Source organism: Gambusia affinis, linkage group LG13 (genome assembly GCF_019740435.1).
Source record: "Gambusia affinis linkage group LG13, SWU_Gaff_1.0, whole genome shotgun sequence".
In the NCBI taxonomy this organism is placed as follows: domain Eukaryota; kingdom Metazoa; phylum Chordata; class Actinopteri; order Cyprinodontiformes; family Poeciliidae; genus Gambusia; species Gambusia affinis.
The window spans coordinates 16,774,125-16,792,153 of record NC_057880.1 but is presented as its reverse complement, the minus strand read 5'-3'; the positions used below and the strand labels follow the sequence as shown (position 1 = coordinate 16,792,153).

The 18,029-nt window shown below is 35.6% G+C and overlaps 1 protein-coding gene across 8 annotated transcripts in view; it reads right to left on the bottom strand.

The window, feature by feature from the left end:
• The window catches only part of adgrb3 (adhesion G protein-coupled receptor B3), a 175,426-nt gene that overhangs the window by 17,248 nt on the left and 140,149 nt on the right, over positions 1-18,029 (bottom strand). For all 8 annotated transcript variants that reach the window (XM_044137166.1, XM_044137168.1, XM_044137162.1 and 5 more), the window contains 3 exons: positions 7,379-7,505; positions 6,182-6,285; positions 5,904-6,006 (listed from right to left, as the gene is read on the bottom strand). In XM_044137166.1, the coding sequence (XP_043993101.1) occupies positions 5,904-6,006; positions 6,182-6,285; positions 7,379-7,505 (334 nt within the window). The remainder of the gene's footprint in view (positions 1-5,903; positions 6,007-6,181; positions 6,286-7,378; positions 7,506-18,029) is intronic.

Here is an 18,029-nt window from a genome sequence, read left to right as displayed (position 1 = left end):
GTATCGAAGAAAAATGAAACCATGTTAGTTTGGTTGCCATTCTGCCTCTCGGACTTTCCCCTAAAGCTAGCTCTGATGTGGCTGCTGCTCATGTGCTGTCCATGGTGCTGAAAATAGAGCCTGCCTTGTTACTTGGAAACAGGTCATTTGCAACTGTTATGTTTCACGGTTCACTTGGATGCCTATGCTATCCAGCCTCATTATTCTAGAACAATAAAACAGTTTTTTTTTTAGAGGGAAGAGAAAGATACAACATGGCCACATTGTGATAGCACAGATTTGGTACAGACTGTGAAACCAAAAAAGAGATATAAACCGATAGTTAACTTTGCCCTTTTGAAAGGCAAATGCTGGGAGATGTTGAGCACACTGTGTCGGTATCCATGGAAACAAAGGCACAGAGGAAGAGCCCGTATTAAAACGAGGCAGGGCTGATAGACACAGAGGTGAGGGGAGGCAGTGATGGGGTGTCTTCAGGCCAGCTCGGTAATGGCAGTTTTAGATGAGGGGAGAAAATGTGAGAAATGTCTTGTCTGTGGCCTCAATAAACTCCAAAGGTTCAGCTAAGACCTTTCAGTCTTTATCCTCTCCCAGATATTAAGAACTGAAACAATATTGTCAAGCGATCAAAAAAAACAAAACAAAAAAAACCCAGCAGTGATGGATTATAGTAGCAAATATGGACAGAGAGAAAGCAGTGCCTATGACACAGAAATGTAGAATGTGTAGTTAATTGAAAGCATATTGTTGGATACTGCTAGTTAAAATTACTCAATGTATGCCAACTGTACTTCCAAAGGAGATAGAGAATTCTGTCCAAGGTTTAGGTTTGCTAACACAGATATTAGTGTGTACTAGTCAAGAAATCTTGAATAATTATCCAAATTTCATCCAACAATGGAAAGAGTACGACTGAGAAGACATTGAGGACCAACATAACTGAAAACCCCACCAGGAGGATAATTAACCGGAGAAGGAGCCAAGAGTACCACGATAACCCCGAACATCTGGTCTTTTGATGGACACTGCTGACTGAGGTATATTTCCAAATGACAGCTGCAATGAAATACACATCTACAAAGTAGAAGCCGCATACATTTCTGAACCACATTTTAAGAGTTCTATTTGTAAAACTTTTGAAAGTCATGTGTCATTTTTATTCCAGTTCACATTTTTGTTATTTGCTACAGTGTGTTGGCCTATTACGAAGAATCATAAAGGTTCAATTGTTATGAATAATGACATATTCATACACTTTCTTAATATGAATACAACCTATTTCACTCATTGCTTGAAATATGCACTTGAGGACTTATGTGTCATTGGTAAAAGAGTCAAACTTAACAGTTTGTCAAAGCAGAATATTTAAAATGCATGGCGTCAAGGCATACTAGATCTGCAACACATCTGTGGAAAGTCTAGCAGAGACTGGCATTATTTAAAATGCTTTATAACTATGAAAAAAAAAAGATTTCATGTGACTTTCTAATTACAATTCCAATTTGCTCTGACTCAGTGTAGGTGGCAGAGGCTGGTTGTTATTTTGGCTGAAGCACCCTTCCTTGGTGCTTTAAAGAATACCTGTTTGGGTGGTAAGCTTTTTCAAGAGCAGCTAACAAAAGAGTAGTGCTGGTGGAAAAGTGTTGTTAACATACACAAGGCTGGAAATAGTTTTAAAAATATTATTTAGCATTACTACTTCTGCTGATCATGAATCAACTTCTTCATTACATAGTTAAATGTGTGACACTCATAAGTCCTAAATATATTTAATTACTCATTTAAGTATGGCCAGAAGATTTCTGTCATTTAACTATTACAGAGCAATTTGAGATGACTAAAATTTAAAAACAGAAAAAAAAATGTAAAGACAGAAAAAAACAAGTATACTGTATGTACATTATTATTTATTTTAGTTAAGGTAAAAAAAAATATGATTATTTAATTTTTTAAAATCTTGTACAAAACACTGTAAATATAATGCATTTGACCATCTTGCCGGCAATCATCAGATAATGCAGGATGACATCCTTATAAACATATCTGTTCAATATTTTTGAAACTGATAAAACCTTTAGTTTGGCAACTCAAATCTTTAATAAGATATTTGTACTAAAACATTATTTGCCACATTCTCTCAAAGTAAGAATTTCTCAATGCGTCAGTTTATAAAGATAAGCTTCTCTTATCTTGCTCTTATTGGACTTCCGATGCCTGTTGTGTAAATGCTCGTTAGAGTATTCATTTTTATACATTCATCCTAATGCTGCCTGCTTGTTAAATCTGCTTCTTTCTGCTTCCTTCCCTTCCATAAACCAGATGAAGAGGGACGGCAGACAGCAGAACAGCGTAGAGACGCACACACAGGTGACTCACTGACTTCCTGCTCCCAGTGGACACCTCCACAGAGAAGAGATGATTTCTATTAGATGACGAGCAACCCTGAATTCACAAACAGAGGAGCCAATTATATGCACTTCTTACAGAAGATGGAGGAAAAACAAGTGAGGCAGTGTCAGGCACCATGGCAATTAAACCCACACAGGGATGGTGTTTTCTCCTCTTTCTGGCCCACCACTCAAACATGGGGCTCGACTGTACGTCTGATCAAACAGATGAAATATTTTTCAAATATTTTTCCCCGCAGATTTTCAACGTGGAGCAAAGGTGGAAATGTTGACAATTTTGATGCCCTGGACGTTGTTCTTTTCCAACAGCACAAATGTGACTGAATAATCTACCATATTGAGCTCCTTTTCAACTTTAACTGGATCGTTTGGCTTCTAGCTACCATTAGAATTCAAGATTTCACAAGTCAGCTAAAGGAGGAGAAAAAAGTAAACAATGGCACAAAAAATGTACATAAGATGAAAACTAGGAAATCTGTTTGTTTTTGTTCACGTCTGGAACACAACATCCTAAAGGTGCAACGTGATAGTGACAGTATAATGCTATGGGGATGATTTACTTCACCAAGGATGGAAAAAAATACAAAACAATATAGGAAGAAAAGATGTCTAAGGCTTCGAAAGAGCCACAGATATGTAGCAAGACTTTTCACACTCTTTCCTGACTTTAAAACTAACTGAGTTTAAGCTTTTTTTCAAAGAAACATGGACACTAATCCTTTTTTTCAAAGGCAATCATTTATCTCTTTGATATTTCATTGTTATTTACTTATTGCTAAATCAAAAATGTTGAAGGTCGGCCCATTACAAATCACTTGAATTGAATCAAAGTGTCAAAGTTCCTTACTGAGTCTGTCTAAACCACTTCAAAATGACATCTTCAGTACAACAGTGGATTTTCTGAAATGTGTGTCATCTCTTCGATTTTATAGACAGACATCCTATTAGAGGCCTGCAGAGTGAGTGTTACATGTTAACCAATGGTTCTTGTAATCAACAAAAGGTGGATGAATAGAGGCCTGATTAAACCTGACAAGGCTTCAAATCAGTTCAGCTTTATAAAAAATGTCCTGAGGCATTGTACATTCATGGAATAAGCTACTACTGTTTGTCAGCTATGCAAGGGCCAGTAAACAAGCAGATGAGCTCATGCAGTTTCTGATATTTTCTGACTGGCATAAAATGAGTCAGTTTTGTTTCAAGTAACTGCTTATATGAACTGTGTCACATTTAATGCGCAGCGTTTCAAGAAAAAAAAAAGTTTGATTAATCAAAGGATTTTTATATTAACTTCTTATTTCAAATCATTTATTTATCAACCAATCAGCATTATGGTATTAAATGGTGCAAGGGCACATGGATTTATCAAACACATCTGGATCCAAAGGAGTCACTTAATATATCAAATCCTAATCATTACATTTTCAATCTTTCCCACACTGAAGTTGGACTCCAGCAGGGAAAGTGACCATCATTTAAGTGCAATGCATTTATGATCTGCATTGATGCAGATTGTTGTGGCTGACATGTTAAAGCTTGCTGAGAGTTGTACAGTCATCATGATGATGGAAAAGGAGAAGAGTATCAAGGACAATGTGTTTTAATCACAACTGAAACCATCATTGTAATACAAGTAATTTGCATTGCATCCTTAGTAAAAAAAATACATGTAGCTATATGACATTTTAAGCTCTAACTAAAACGTGTGTAACGTGTTTAAAATCTACGCTGACTGCACTGTAGTAAAATCCAAGTGATGAAAAGTTTACCATGCTAATGATGCAGCAGACTAAAAGACCCTCGATCCATGCAGAGAAAGTGGAAAATGATAAGTTTCAGAATTAAAAAAGGCCTTTTGCAAAAGGTACAAACACACTGAGAAAACTGTTATACAATAAAATGCCAGTAGTTGGACAATGCATCTTTCTGTAGAGCTGCCAAATGACTGAGAAGGGCATCTGTGTGGGCAGTTTGTGAATTCAAACTAATTTTCTCTCCCCAAGCAATCTTTTACATCAGCCACTTGTTTACTGGCTGGTTATGACAATAGAGAAAGAAAGGAGGTATTTTAGTGGAAGAAGTCTTCCACTTACAGTTCTCCGATTTTCTATCTAAAAGCTAAAGTGGTTTAAGCTGTAGTTATTGGTATGCCTGATGGCATGTTCTCTTTCTGTGCTGCCAATAAAACATATGCTGCAAAACCTCTGCACTTTGAATTGTCTTTGACTGAAAGGTGCTATATAAATAAAGTTGCCTTGCCTTGCCCATTTAAATAGGTTCCTTGTGTGTGCAAGGTCTGATTGCAATAAAACCAGATTCAGAGTCACTCAACAGTCCCTAATGTCCACAGTTGTACTCTTCTTTATGGATTCTCAATTTTAATTACCTTTAAATTGCCTCTTTCAATACCAGATTGGTCTAATAAAGTTCACCACAGGGAAATAGTTTTAAGCAAATAACAGTCTTGTCAAGGCTTTAGAACACTTCCATTTTTGTTGTCATTATCGGAAAATACTTGCATGAACAAAACACAATTTTCTAAAAATCTTTTTCTCGTAATCTGACAAAACACATTCAAAAGCAGCTATTGAATATAAGAGGAGAATGAATCTGACACTTCCAAAGTGACTGGGAACTGCTAAGTACTACGAAGAAAGCTTTAATACATGGTAAAAAAATAAAAGTTTTATAACCATCTGGCATTAGTGATGTACTTGATTTTATTTAATGTCTTTATTTCCTTTCGGAAATAAACAATGCCATTGTCAGAATATGTGATGTGTGGTTTTGTCCACTTGAGTTTAGATTTAAATAATTTCAAAGCATGAAGAAGGCTCCATTGGTTAATGCCACACATTTTCATCATGTTGCTCTTTAGGACCTCTGCTGTGTATCTTAATTACAGAACAAAAAGTGTATGAAAAGGAACAATGTTTTTAATCACAAAGGCAATGGAAAAAAGTGGGTTTGACAGTTTTTCTGGATAGTTTTATGCAATATCTGCATGGATTTTTTTTAACTTTAGAACAACACCAATACTACATTTTTTTAGACACTTTAAGGTATCCATCTCCAAACTATTCATTTATATTATTAAGTAGGGTAAATTTTATTTCATATAAATATGGGAAGAATTTACAATAGTAACATAAGTCTACAAAAGGAAGACAGTTCCTTTTAAATGATAAATGGTATATTGCTTTTTTGTTAAAATCTAGAATAAAACTAAATTATATTTCACAAAGGATGTTGTCTTGTTTTTTGTTGTTGTTGTTTTTTGTTTTAGCCAAATTTTATAACTGCAAAAGAAAAAATGGCTTTTAGAAATGAAAAAGTTTGGCGGCAGTGATATACTTTATAACCATACAATTGATGGTTAACAATGACTGTAGAAGCACTTTTGTTAACAATGACTGTAAAAGCAGAGAATCACAGCAAAACATGTCTACAAACACTTTCCAAACTGTTCCTGTTGTATCTGTATGTCAGACTTACCACATTGTGGGTTTGTGTTTGTCCAACAAGTATTAGTATGTTCGAGCAGACTATAGATAGGCAGAAATTCAGCAGGATAATGGATCGTTCAGATCGAATATATCTAAAAGAAAAAAATACAAGAGAAAAAAAAACAACTATTCTTGAGCACTTTTCAACTGTATGTTTTACTCATAGAACATGAAATGTAGTAATACCACATCAAATATGTGACAATAACTCAAATCCACCATCATATGACATGGCTAAAGCATATGTCTTTGGAGTTTTTCATTTACCTCCATAAGATGGCGTAGATGACCGCCAGTGTGATCAAGGCGAGGCAAGACAAACCACAGCCAACTATCAGTGTCACAGATGGGACCCCTGAGTACTCCATAGTCTGTTGAGAAGACAAAGACAAAGAGAGACAAACCAGTTGGTGAGAGGCTGTATGTGTGGTTTATGTAGGACAGTAAATCTTTATTATCGCCTGAAGTAGAGAAGCAATCAAAACAACCACCAATCTGAAACCCAATCCACAGTGGGCCCCTTAATTAACTGGGTGGTTTGAGGTGTATAGCACAAAAGAAGGGTTTCTATTTCATAGTAGATAGATGTTAAATTTAAAAAAAACAATAAAAACCCAATGAGTGGAAAAACAGTATTAATGTTTAATTCTGCAGGTCTGCATCTCAAATTTAGGGAACTGGAACCCAAACAGACAAATCTATAACAACACATTAACATATACACGCATATACACATACATACATTCATACATATATCAACATATATCATAGATTTGCACACTGGAGACCCTTCCACATCCTTTGTACAAGGTGTTGACCAATCAGGGGCTTGTGGACTAATCACAACCTGCAGCCATCAAGGTTATGTATATATGCTACCTCCAAGGTAGCACAAGGTAGCACATGTGCTGGTTATTTGCTATTTGACTGTAAATGTTTCAGGCCTCCAGACAAAGTATGTAACATATTTTATTTGTTGTTGCAGTAACAGAATCAGATCTTATGTCAAATGTTCCATGTTATCAGTGCTAGTTCCCTTATCTTGAAATTACAGGTTTCTGCTTCCACTGATGATGGAAAAATCTTAGTAACACTACACTTTTTGTTTTTACTTATCCCTAAACAAATTTGATTGATGGAAATATAAGAACATGCCACACAAGTACGAGCATGTACACACCCTCTCTCACATCCATGTTCCTACAGTAGACCATGCCAATCTGAGCAGAAATTAGGAAATATCCCCACACACGCGCCCTGCACAGCTCAATTACTATTTAAGGGGATTAGCACGCCAAAGATTCAATTTTCGCTTCTCACCATCTCTCTCTCTCTTTCTCTCTCTATCTCTCTCACTCTCTCTCTCTCCCACGCACGCACACACGCACGCACAAACACGCAGGGTTTCACCTTTACATTAGCCCATCAAACCCACACTGAATAACAAATCAATACGCTACTCACTATTCCTCTCGGTTGCTGAGCCAAAATGGCGAAGGTAGATACACGATCACACGAGCATTTTGTATGGGATGCATCTGTGAGCACCGTTTTGCATCCTTTCGCGGACCAGGCTCCCCAAGAATCGTTCCTGCAAGGAGGAGGCAAAGGCAGTTAAAGATTTCTTCTTTCTTTTCTTTTCCCTTTTTTTTTTTTTTTCCAGCGGTGGTGACACGACTACTTCACAGGACTCATTGGGATACAGGTTCAGGTTTTTCAAAAGGCGAGATGAAACAAGAGTAGATCCGCAGAGATAGAGAGGGATAAGGGAAAAAGAAAAAAAAGGAGAGGCGAGCAGACAAGACACGGCTCGTTGTGCGGCTCCAAGCAACGTTTCAGCTGGAGCGGATAGAGAGAGGCAGAGATACGGAGGAGGAGGAGGGAGGAAGCGCGGAGCTGTCTAAGCAGACCGGTGCTGATTGATTCGCTATACGCGCATAAATACCAGCCGGCCTCCTGGTATCAAAACACCGTCAACCCCGCATAGTACTCAAGATGAAAACATTTACAATTACCTTGGATTTTCCTTCTTGTAGATTTTTTCTTTAATCCAAACGGTTGATTTAGGTAACCCCTCTATTTTCCTGTATCTTTTTTTTTCTTCTTCCCTCAACTGTTTTAATTAGCAGCTTTTGAATGCTTCCTTAGGGGGGGTTCACCCTGGAAACGATGGACAGCATCAGATTGATACTCTGTTCCACACCGCCAGAGTAAGAGAAGGGGGGAGGGTTCTGAACAATAATAAAAAAATAAATTCTCTCACGATCTGCTTATTCTGTTTTTATTTTAGCGGTTGAGAGCAAGGGGGATATAGAAGCTCTCATGACAGCTATTGCACACAAAAGTTGTCAAAAATCCACAGACAAATAAACCAGAGCAAAAGTCGGATCACCCTGCAGAGACGGCGCAAGTGGTTGCGGCCAGTCCCCACTTTACAGCGCTGGAAAGAGAAATGAAAGGAGGCTAAAATCACTTGATTTTAGTGATTTTGAGACTTCAAGTAGAAAAACCTATGAGAAAACCTAACCTGTTTACAGAAAGGCTAGAAGCGAGTGAGCGTAATCAGGTGTCATTACTGCAACAGGATCACAAAGACCTGTTGTCAGGGGACCAGAAGACAAACCCCAAAGTTTAAATACAAAACACCAATTATTTTAGTTTGTTGATTTATTAACGGAAACAATAATTCAAACGAACGTATACACTAAGTGTTTTTTCCCCCTCTCTACTGTAGTTACAGCCCTTCGCGGTATGAAGGATTGTTGTAAAGTCAACGACACAACGCAGCGTGTCGCTACGTGCGACACACTGTCTCTACTGTCGCTACGCGCTGATCCAGGAGGAGTGGATGCCGCACGTCAATGACTCGACGCAATCTGTTAGGATTCTTTTTACAGAAAGTCTTTAAGCCAATTTGGAACAATAAACCAAGCTTAATGTATTGTTTGATAGCATCGATTGAAACGTATGCGTGATTGAATTGATTGAATTGAAATGTCTTTCTTGTAGAGTGCCTCAGAAAGCATTTGTTGAGAAACGGCACTATGTAAACAGAACTGAAATTTAATAGAAATTCTGATCTGAGGTTACTGAAAACCTTAAATTCCTCTGGTGAGATATGCTCTAAAGCTCTAAAGATTTATTGCTGAAGAATATTGTAGCCAAAAGAATAAATTCAAAGTTGTGTGGAAGGAAAAAGGCAACACGATTAACTGTAGAACTGCAGCCAGAGTCATTACATTGAGATTCACCACAGATGTATTCAGAGGACTTTACTTTGGCTAGGTAGAGAAGGGACAAAACTTTTCTTACTTTTCCTGTTAATGTCCTGTTTTCCGTGTAATGACCATGGTATCACTGTGCATGATTGGCTACAAACCTCTGTAACCTAAACTACAGAGAGAATCTGTGAAGTATTGTCAAGAGTAAGACTAGAGACACAAGACCCAACAAGGCATCTGAGTTGAAGACCTCTATTTCAATAGACTCCAATTTAAGTTTCCCTAATGCCTTACTACGGCCAGTTTAAACATTACTATGTCCAATTTTTAACTTAGACATCTTATCTCAGTGTCATTTGTGCCAGGAGTTAATGAGACACATTGAAAATAGTGTTCTATGAAGGATGAAAATCAAAAGTACATAAAGACGTTCATAATAAACAAGCAAATAGTACTCCAGCTATACATCTTGTCCTATTCTTTCTTAAGTTCTTGGAGAAAGATATTATGAATATAAAATTGCCTTAGCTAGAGGGGGTGGTGGGAGGCAGCCAGCAGCTTAATAGACATGGCCATTACCCTGTATGTCCTGTAAAACATGTCTGTCTCTCTGCTCTCCTCTGCATCAACCCTTTTCATGACAAAAAGACAAAACAAGATGCATGCGGCTGATTTACGACAACAGAGAACATTCTGCATGTTGATTTGTGAGAGCAGTGCAGTGCAAGGCAATCCTGCTTTGTCATTTGATCAATATGGCAGAAATATTTATTATTCCTGAAAGGAACCTTGGAGCTAGTTGCAAACTTCAAACCACTGCTAGCGGTAAATGCATCCACATCACAGCTCTCCTCTTGTTTCCACTCTGCTTTACTAAACTGCTGCACTGTGTTACCAACTGATACACATTATAACCCATATTGGATGCAACTAGCAAGTTAATGCATTTTAGTTGGTATTGGTCCAATAGACAGACTCATAAAGAAATTTTAGGAGGGCATTTGTTTAATTAGACATAAGACAGAATGGCTGTAAGAAGTAAGTAAATTAAATACACTAAATTCAGTAAACGCTTTGTTTAAAATGCACTTTATTATCCATGCATAATAAAGTTAATTTATGAAGCTCATTTTTCCTGACAGAGTGGGAGAATAATTTAACAGAGAAGGAATCAAGAGCTATAACCCATAAAATAAAAGTTAGAGGAATTTCAAAGATGGATGGTTTGGGTAATATAAACTGCTTAAATAACTTTCTCTATGGCTTCTTGTGGATAATATCACTGATATACAGCAATAACTGTGACTATTTAGGAATCACAAATCAAAACATTTGATCAAAAATAGGTTTAGTTGTTTCCACCTGCCGGAGCAAGGAGGCATTAGTGGGTGTAGGGAAGTTATCATGAGAAATATAAGGAAAAAGACATGACAGAAAGCAAAAAGCCCCTGTGTGCAAACCCTTCAAAAAATCAACAGGTTGCTGATGGTTGGTGGTGACAAGTTAAACGCAAACAAGTTTTTCAAAATTGTAATCCTTAAGGAAGGTCTCTTGCAAAGTAAGAGAGGATGAAAAGAAAAACTTTTTATTTGGTTAAAAAATAATATGCGAACAGAGAAAGAAAATGCACATTTGGACCAATATGCTTTTTTATTTTTTTTTAATAAAGAGCTTGATCACAGTTTGCAGTAGCGGGCTTGAAGTCTTAACATTTATATGGAAACTCTGTCTCCAGTGCTGAATGACAAAGTGACATATTTGATATCTCTTTGTGTTTGACTTTTGAATGTATTCTTCTTATCTCCCCTGGTGAAAAGTCTATCTCTAACTTTGACTTGCTAGATAATGGCTTACCCTTTGTGTATTGCACAGAAGAATCTGAAAGGAGAGCAGGAGCTGACTGGGGACTTTCTGCAGGCTACTTTTGACATGTTGCATGACCTTATGAAGCCTCAGTGGCCTCCAGAATGTAAAATGGCCTCAGGAGAAAGTGTCACTGTTGATGTTAACCAAACTGAAACTGATGACATGACATTCATAATATACCCTTTGCTGACTGCATTGTTATGCATGTACTCAGTGATGCATCTACAGCCATATGCCAAAACCTACTAGACTTGGAATCTGTTTTGACCTGTTGAAAACACAACCTTTATTACGGACATTATGTATTTTCCAGCCACCTTGGGCCATTTTTATAGCACAGCTAAGTAACTAAAATGTTGTATACATCAATTACAACTTAGAATAAATTTAGCTTCACAATTTGACATCTTGAAATTGACTTCAGTCTCTTTAAGAAGGTCAATCCATCATTCTGTCAAGTTTATCTGTGGTACTTTTCAGCAATATGGCAGTTCAAAGAGCTTTATATCATATAGAAACACCAAAATACAAAGTCATATAAAACACCATACAGTCAGCATTTGAGAAAATTAGCAATAAACATTATATTCTGATGAGTACTATCATCAAAATCATCAATACACATTGATGATTAGTCAATATTTCATTTATTATAGTTATAGAGAAGCTCTAAAAAATATGGCTTTTTAGCTTGATTTAAAGGAACTCTGCAGTTTTCTGGAAGTTTGTTCCAGAATTGTGGTGTATAGAAGCTGAATGCTGCTTTTCCATGTTTGGTTCTGAACACCAGACAGCCAGTCCTCCTCTAGAGGCTCAGGGAGCAGGCGACACATTGACCACCACAGAGTTCAGACGTTAACAATATGTAGACATTTTGATATGTGCTGGAGAAGATACTGCAAAGTGGTTGGACTTTTCCCTTATCAGTACAAGCTCTTGGGAAAAACTTAATGCAAAGCTTCATAGAAATAAATCTTGGGACTGTGCAGAAGCTTTGAAACAAAGCTAACCCTAACCCTGGGATTCCTAACTTGTATTGCTTACTGTTGAAAAATTTGCTAAAGATTGATTCATATTACTTAGAAAATTGTTCAAATGTATTAATAACCCCATAAGAGATATAAACCCTGTTTCGAACTGTAAGCAACATTAGTTTTTTATCTTTGTAATGACTAACACATGTTGGTATCCCTGTCTTTATGTTGTCCACTATACTCCTTCGCAATAAGTTTTTATTTTTATTTATTTATTTATTTTTTGGCAAATTCAGGATGGACCTGGCATATAATGCTTAAAGAGATTTGGGTTGATTTAGTATTTAAACCTTAAAATAAAGAAATGCTTGTCTCAATTTTCATAACCTTTTGCATACCCCAGAAACAGAGATCCTGCAGCGATTTGATTTTTTTTAAATGTCAATGAAATCCACTTACAATGTATATTAAATGTGGCCATGGAGCTAACGAGATGACACAGAAGCACATTCTGAAATAACACACTAAGCAGCAGTTATTTGCTCTGTGCTCCTACAACAGCAGATAAGCACTACTCATCACATCACTGAATATTCCCATGCATGTTATAACATCTTTAAATTCCTTGCATGTCCACATTGTAATATTCAGACACTACAGTGGAGGGCGGGAGGGTTGGCAAATTCCTAGAGCTATGCACTTCAGGCAGTTTTTTATAAATTCTTGAAAGACTGACACATGATGATTGGGAGAGGAGGGTGGGAAGCCAGTGCTGTAAAATGATTCCATCCATCTTGGATATCTTGATGATAGGCGATTTATATCAGCCTTTAGGCCACACAGAGTATTTTAACTGGATGAAGAGAATGAAAAATGAGTGTGAATTTCCATGTAGCAGGAAAGGTTTTATTAACTCAAAGTGAGGAAAAAGTCTAATAATGTGGTAGACATATAAGAGTCTGAATATTCAGATGAGTCTGTCGGGTGTAAAATCGTTTCAGCTACTGGTCTGTAGTACCGTTTGCGCGTCATGCAAAATCTAAATAGGCATTTCTCTAAATGTATGTAATTATATAAAATAAAATAAAATGAAAATAGTGCCTCTGAAATGTCACAGAAACATGTTCATGCTGCTTTCAAACTATTACACAAAAATACAAAGACAGGGTACACACACTTAGACCAATTCATATTGTGCCGATACGCACATGCAACAATAACACCTATTATAAATTAATGCAAAATGTGTTCCCAAGAGTCCATCATTAGTCACCGCGAGAGCGAAGCTTGGAATTACAGTCTATATCACCCACATTGTTTTTTAAGCTTACATTCTTTTGCCATATAGAATAAATTACAGCACAATGCACAACCCCATATCCTAATCAAACCCAAAGTGAATTAATTAGCAAACGTAAAGAGTTTTCAGGTTGACATTTGTATGTTAAACTGTCTACAATCATGCATTTCAAAACATTGCTGCATGTCTGCTAGCAGTAAGGCAACATTAATCTATATGCTATTTTAATCCTTTGTGTGAACACAAATGAATTTTTATTTTTACATATTGGTATCATTCCATGATAATGACATGCCCTATTAGAAATAGTCAGTGTCTAGGATAAAATACATTATTTGTAATGACAGCTCATTCAGGATTACAGATAATTAGTATTTAGTATTAAAGAATAAATCTTTGTCTTCATATTTCTAATCCGTTATTAGGTTGTGATTTGAATTTCAGCTCATTAAACAAAGAATATGACTTTTATATCTTCTGATGTTGCAACATAGAGCTTAGGTTCTTATGATCTGCAGTGCATGGCAGTGCTTGTTGTTGCCTATTTGGCTCTAATCCAAGTTCTCCAGATGTTTATGGAACCTGAAGCTGTGCCTGCTGCTTTCCATCTTTTAAATATTAATGAAAAACAGGATCTGATTCCTCAAGAAGAAAACAGTGAAAGATGTACGAAAAGGTTACCACATCTTCTTTGGTTTTGCTTAACACATTCTAAGTTGTCATCACGTTTCCGTTATTATTGTTTGGTTTTTTTTGCATGATGACAAAGCTTTGTAATCTATGGTTTTTTTTGTTTCAGATGTTGTTTGGCTCATCTTGGTTTTCTGCTTTAGTCACTCATTTCCATCCTCTGTCTTGTGTTATCATTTGTGCGTTCCCAGGTTTATGGTCCATCTCTCATTCTGCTCTCTCTGTTCACCTGGCTTCAGTTAATTATTAACACCTGCCTGCTGTTAGTCATTAGCTACCCAAGTGTATAAATACCCAGACTGTCTTCTTTGTTCCAATTCTGTGTTTCTGCTTGGTTTTGCAAAAAAAATGATTGAAGTCCTTAGTGTAGTTTTTTCAACCTATACAATTTTTTTATTTTGAAAGCTAATTTCTGCCACACTGCTAAAAAAACAACTACTTTTATCTTGTAATTTTGACTTTGCTTTCTCATTATTGTGACTTAGCTATTTCATAAAAATAAAATTCTATCACATTATTATGAGGTAGCTAAGTCATAATTATGAGATAGTATCTCATTAGTATGAGATAGTGTCTCATAATATTTATAAGCTAGTATCTCATTATCTCATTTATATGAAACTGAAAATGTTCACAGAGGTGATATTTAATATAAAACATTTGTTGAACATTATTATTATTTTTTTTGAATGAATCTTATGCGCATTGGAAGTATGTTTACTTTAAATGTTAATAGGTCAATGACATTAATCTTCTTTCCCTTCAAAATAAACACACGCTAATATATAAAAAAAAGTATTACAGATGTGTGAAAGAAGAGAAACATATTGGAAGAAGTTGATTTAACAACAACAAAAAAAAGTTGTCCCAGGGGTAAATTGTAATTCTGTTCTGTTTGATATTTGAAATTAGACACTTTTGAATAATCTGAGAGGGGATTTCTAAAGATTAAAATATCCCACAGTGAGGTGAGTTTTTAAGCACTGATTACAGGCATTCAGAGGATGCTACAGTCATCCAACTACAGCAGAAGACCAGATGAAGTGAAACATTTAACATTGGTGTTACATGTTTTAAGAGATTAATTAATTCCCACAGCAGCAGTATTAAATATGATATACATAATAAAGTAAATACTTCAAATACACAAAGTGTGTGTCCAAACTTTTGGTCTGTACTGTATATAATTCAGTTTAGTCATATAATCCAATTTAGGCATAAGTTACCCACTTAGAAGATATTATATTTTTATGAAATAAAAAAAAACAAAAAACAAAATGTTAAAAAATGAGCTGATCAAGTTCTTCTGCAGTGATCTAAATTGTGTTTTAATTTATTTAGTTTTTCATTTCCTCAGAGGTGGGCTGCTGGTACTCTTAAATCTGCTTGAGAGCAGAAAACATTGACATTTAAAATGTAATAAAAGGTTGTGTATTTGAAGTATTTACTGTTCTTGCTGTAGAGCTACTGACTTCAGGAGTATATTAAAAAAGTGGGAGGATGTCTCAGAATGATCCATGTGTTTTGTCTTTCTCACTATCACAATAAAACACAATGCAGAATTTAATTAAAGAAATCAAATTATCTCAGCATATGACATAACATTTGAAACTTTTTACAAAAGTAATACACATAAGAATAATTTCATAAGGACTTTTTTTTCCACTGAACACCAATTGTTTCCATTACGAGTATTAATGTAAAGATAATTCTGTTATGAATACAAATATATGAATGTTTATGAATTACGATTACCGGTAAATATAATTAGTGACTCACTTTTACACTGTGGTTTTCAATTTAATATAAATGTTATTTTTACAAATATTCATTTTTAACCTATTTTTAGTCATGGAAATAACAGCTTTGTTAGTTTGAAATTAGTCTTATTAAAACAATTTTAAAAGCTTTTAAGTTCTCATAGTCTTAAATAAAACTGGGCATTGTCATAGTGATCCACCATTCAATTTTTTCCCCACAACTTTCCTTTGCCAAGAGTTTCAAAGAGCACCCTAATTTGGTTTAAACCAACGTGTTCGACAGATGGTGCATTGTCCCATCATCAAGTCTTGAGAGTGCTTGCAATTGGGTAATGGGCAGAGCCAAATGTTTGAAATGAAGATGATTATGTTCCCACAGAGTCATTCAGCAGCACTCTGATTAAAATGACTTAATGCAGATCAGAAAAAATGCTGATCTGAAAGCATATGGTTTGTGAAAAATTATTAAGCGAATGGAGCAGAGTTGTCCTAGTTGTACCTTTGCAGTTCAAAAATAGACCAGTTGGCCTCAAAGGCTGTTAGTGAGGAACAGCAGGCTGAAATCAAATGCTGTTTAATTATATATTTCCATCATGAACTGTTTACCAACAGTTTTGTCTATGGTTGTGCTTACAATTTTACAAAAATAATGAGAAACAGTTTGTTCTACTAAATTCTATCTTTTGAAAAAATATATAATACTTGATACAAATATTATTTACAGTTTGATATTGTTTATTTCAATAGACTGGCAGTTCTCTTAAAATGTGTAACAGTGATGTTTTGAAATAATTAATTTTAAACCATTTTAATCTAAGCACAAGACTGTCAACTATGAATACTGTCACAAACCTTTTTATTAAGTTTAAGTCTATATTGAGTAAATTACAATTTTCACTTTATATGCTATATAGTCTGCACTGTTTTACCATAGGTTATATTTTTTTTCTAGACCTAATTTACTGATATGCATTTAACATCTTTATCTTTTCCATAACATTCATTTCTTTATAAGTGTATACATGACACATTTTTATGCTCAAAGGAAAATAGAACACCAGTTTATGTCAATAATCTGAATGAATCAAACAGGAAGATGTTTTACACTGAAGAACTGGAAGCATATTTTAGTGAAGCAAGCTTACCAGTTAAAACATAGAAAACTGGAGAAATGTCTTGATGATTTTGTTTCAAAATGATCAAAATCATCTGATGCAGAGTTAATTTTGAGACACAAATTGGTGTGGTTGTCATCGTAAAGGTACACCTAAGATGAACCGCTGTTCTAACAGCATAACAGGGTATAACAACAGTAATAACCAACAATCTGAAGAAAAAAAAATCTAAGTTTCCTTTTTCACGTGCCAACAGACAAACTTGGCACGAGCAATTCATCGCAGCAGTTCTCTGCTGTGCTGTGTGTGTAGTGTTATCATAAGAACTCATTTTTTGGTGTAACTTGGAGGAGCAAACAAGATTATTTATTTAATTAAATAATCACACTTGCACACTTGCTTACATGAGAGAAAGATTATTTATAAAATCCAGATCACAAGTTAAAGGTTTTAATCATGTCTTGATTCTTTAGGGTAGATGTTCAAGTCAAGACAATCTTTGTTCGAGCAAATTCATTGTGATTCCAGGGTAAGTAAATGGTATGAGTTCCTATTTTAACTAGAGACTACCAGTGAAACAACAATTATCTGAAAATGTGAACATATATTCATTGCATTCACCATTTACATCCCATTTCCAAGTTCTCAACTTTGGTCTTAAGTTGTCTATTGTACCCAATCTGATGACCATTTTTCCAGGTCATGATAGTAAGTGATGGTATTGCTGTTCCCAAGTCCAGTCCTTAAGAGCTTCAATGCTTCAAAATGCACACATTTTCCAACAACCCTGAATCAAATAAACGACTCCTTTAAAACGTGTCTATAGAGTTGAGTGTCATACTGATAATGTAATTTATTTCTTTTAGCTGTGTTGGAGCAAGGAGGCATCCTACAATTGCAGGGTGGTAAATTTCAAGGTCTGCACCTGCACACCAGGTCTATGTCCTTAAAATGGATTATGCTTTTTGGCTATATCAAGCAAAAAAGAAAAATCAAAACAGCATTAACTGATAAACCTCTTCAAAATACATAATACCTAACACCAAAGGTCTGCTCTGGTGTTAGGTATTATGTATTTTCAAGCCTTCTTTACCTACCCATCATTCCTATGAGCTACCACCCTCATCTGCCCTGCAATATGTTCGTCATTGTACTAAAAACATTTACCCTCAGTTTCCTAGCAACAGTT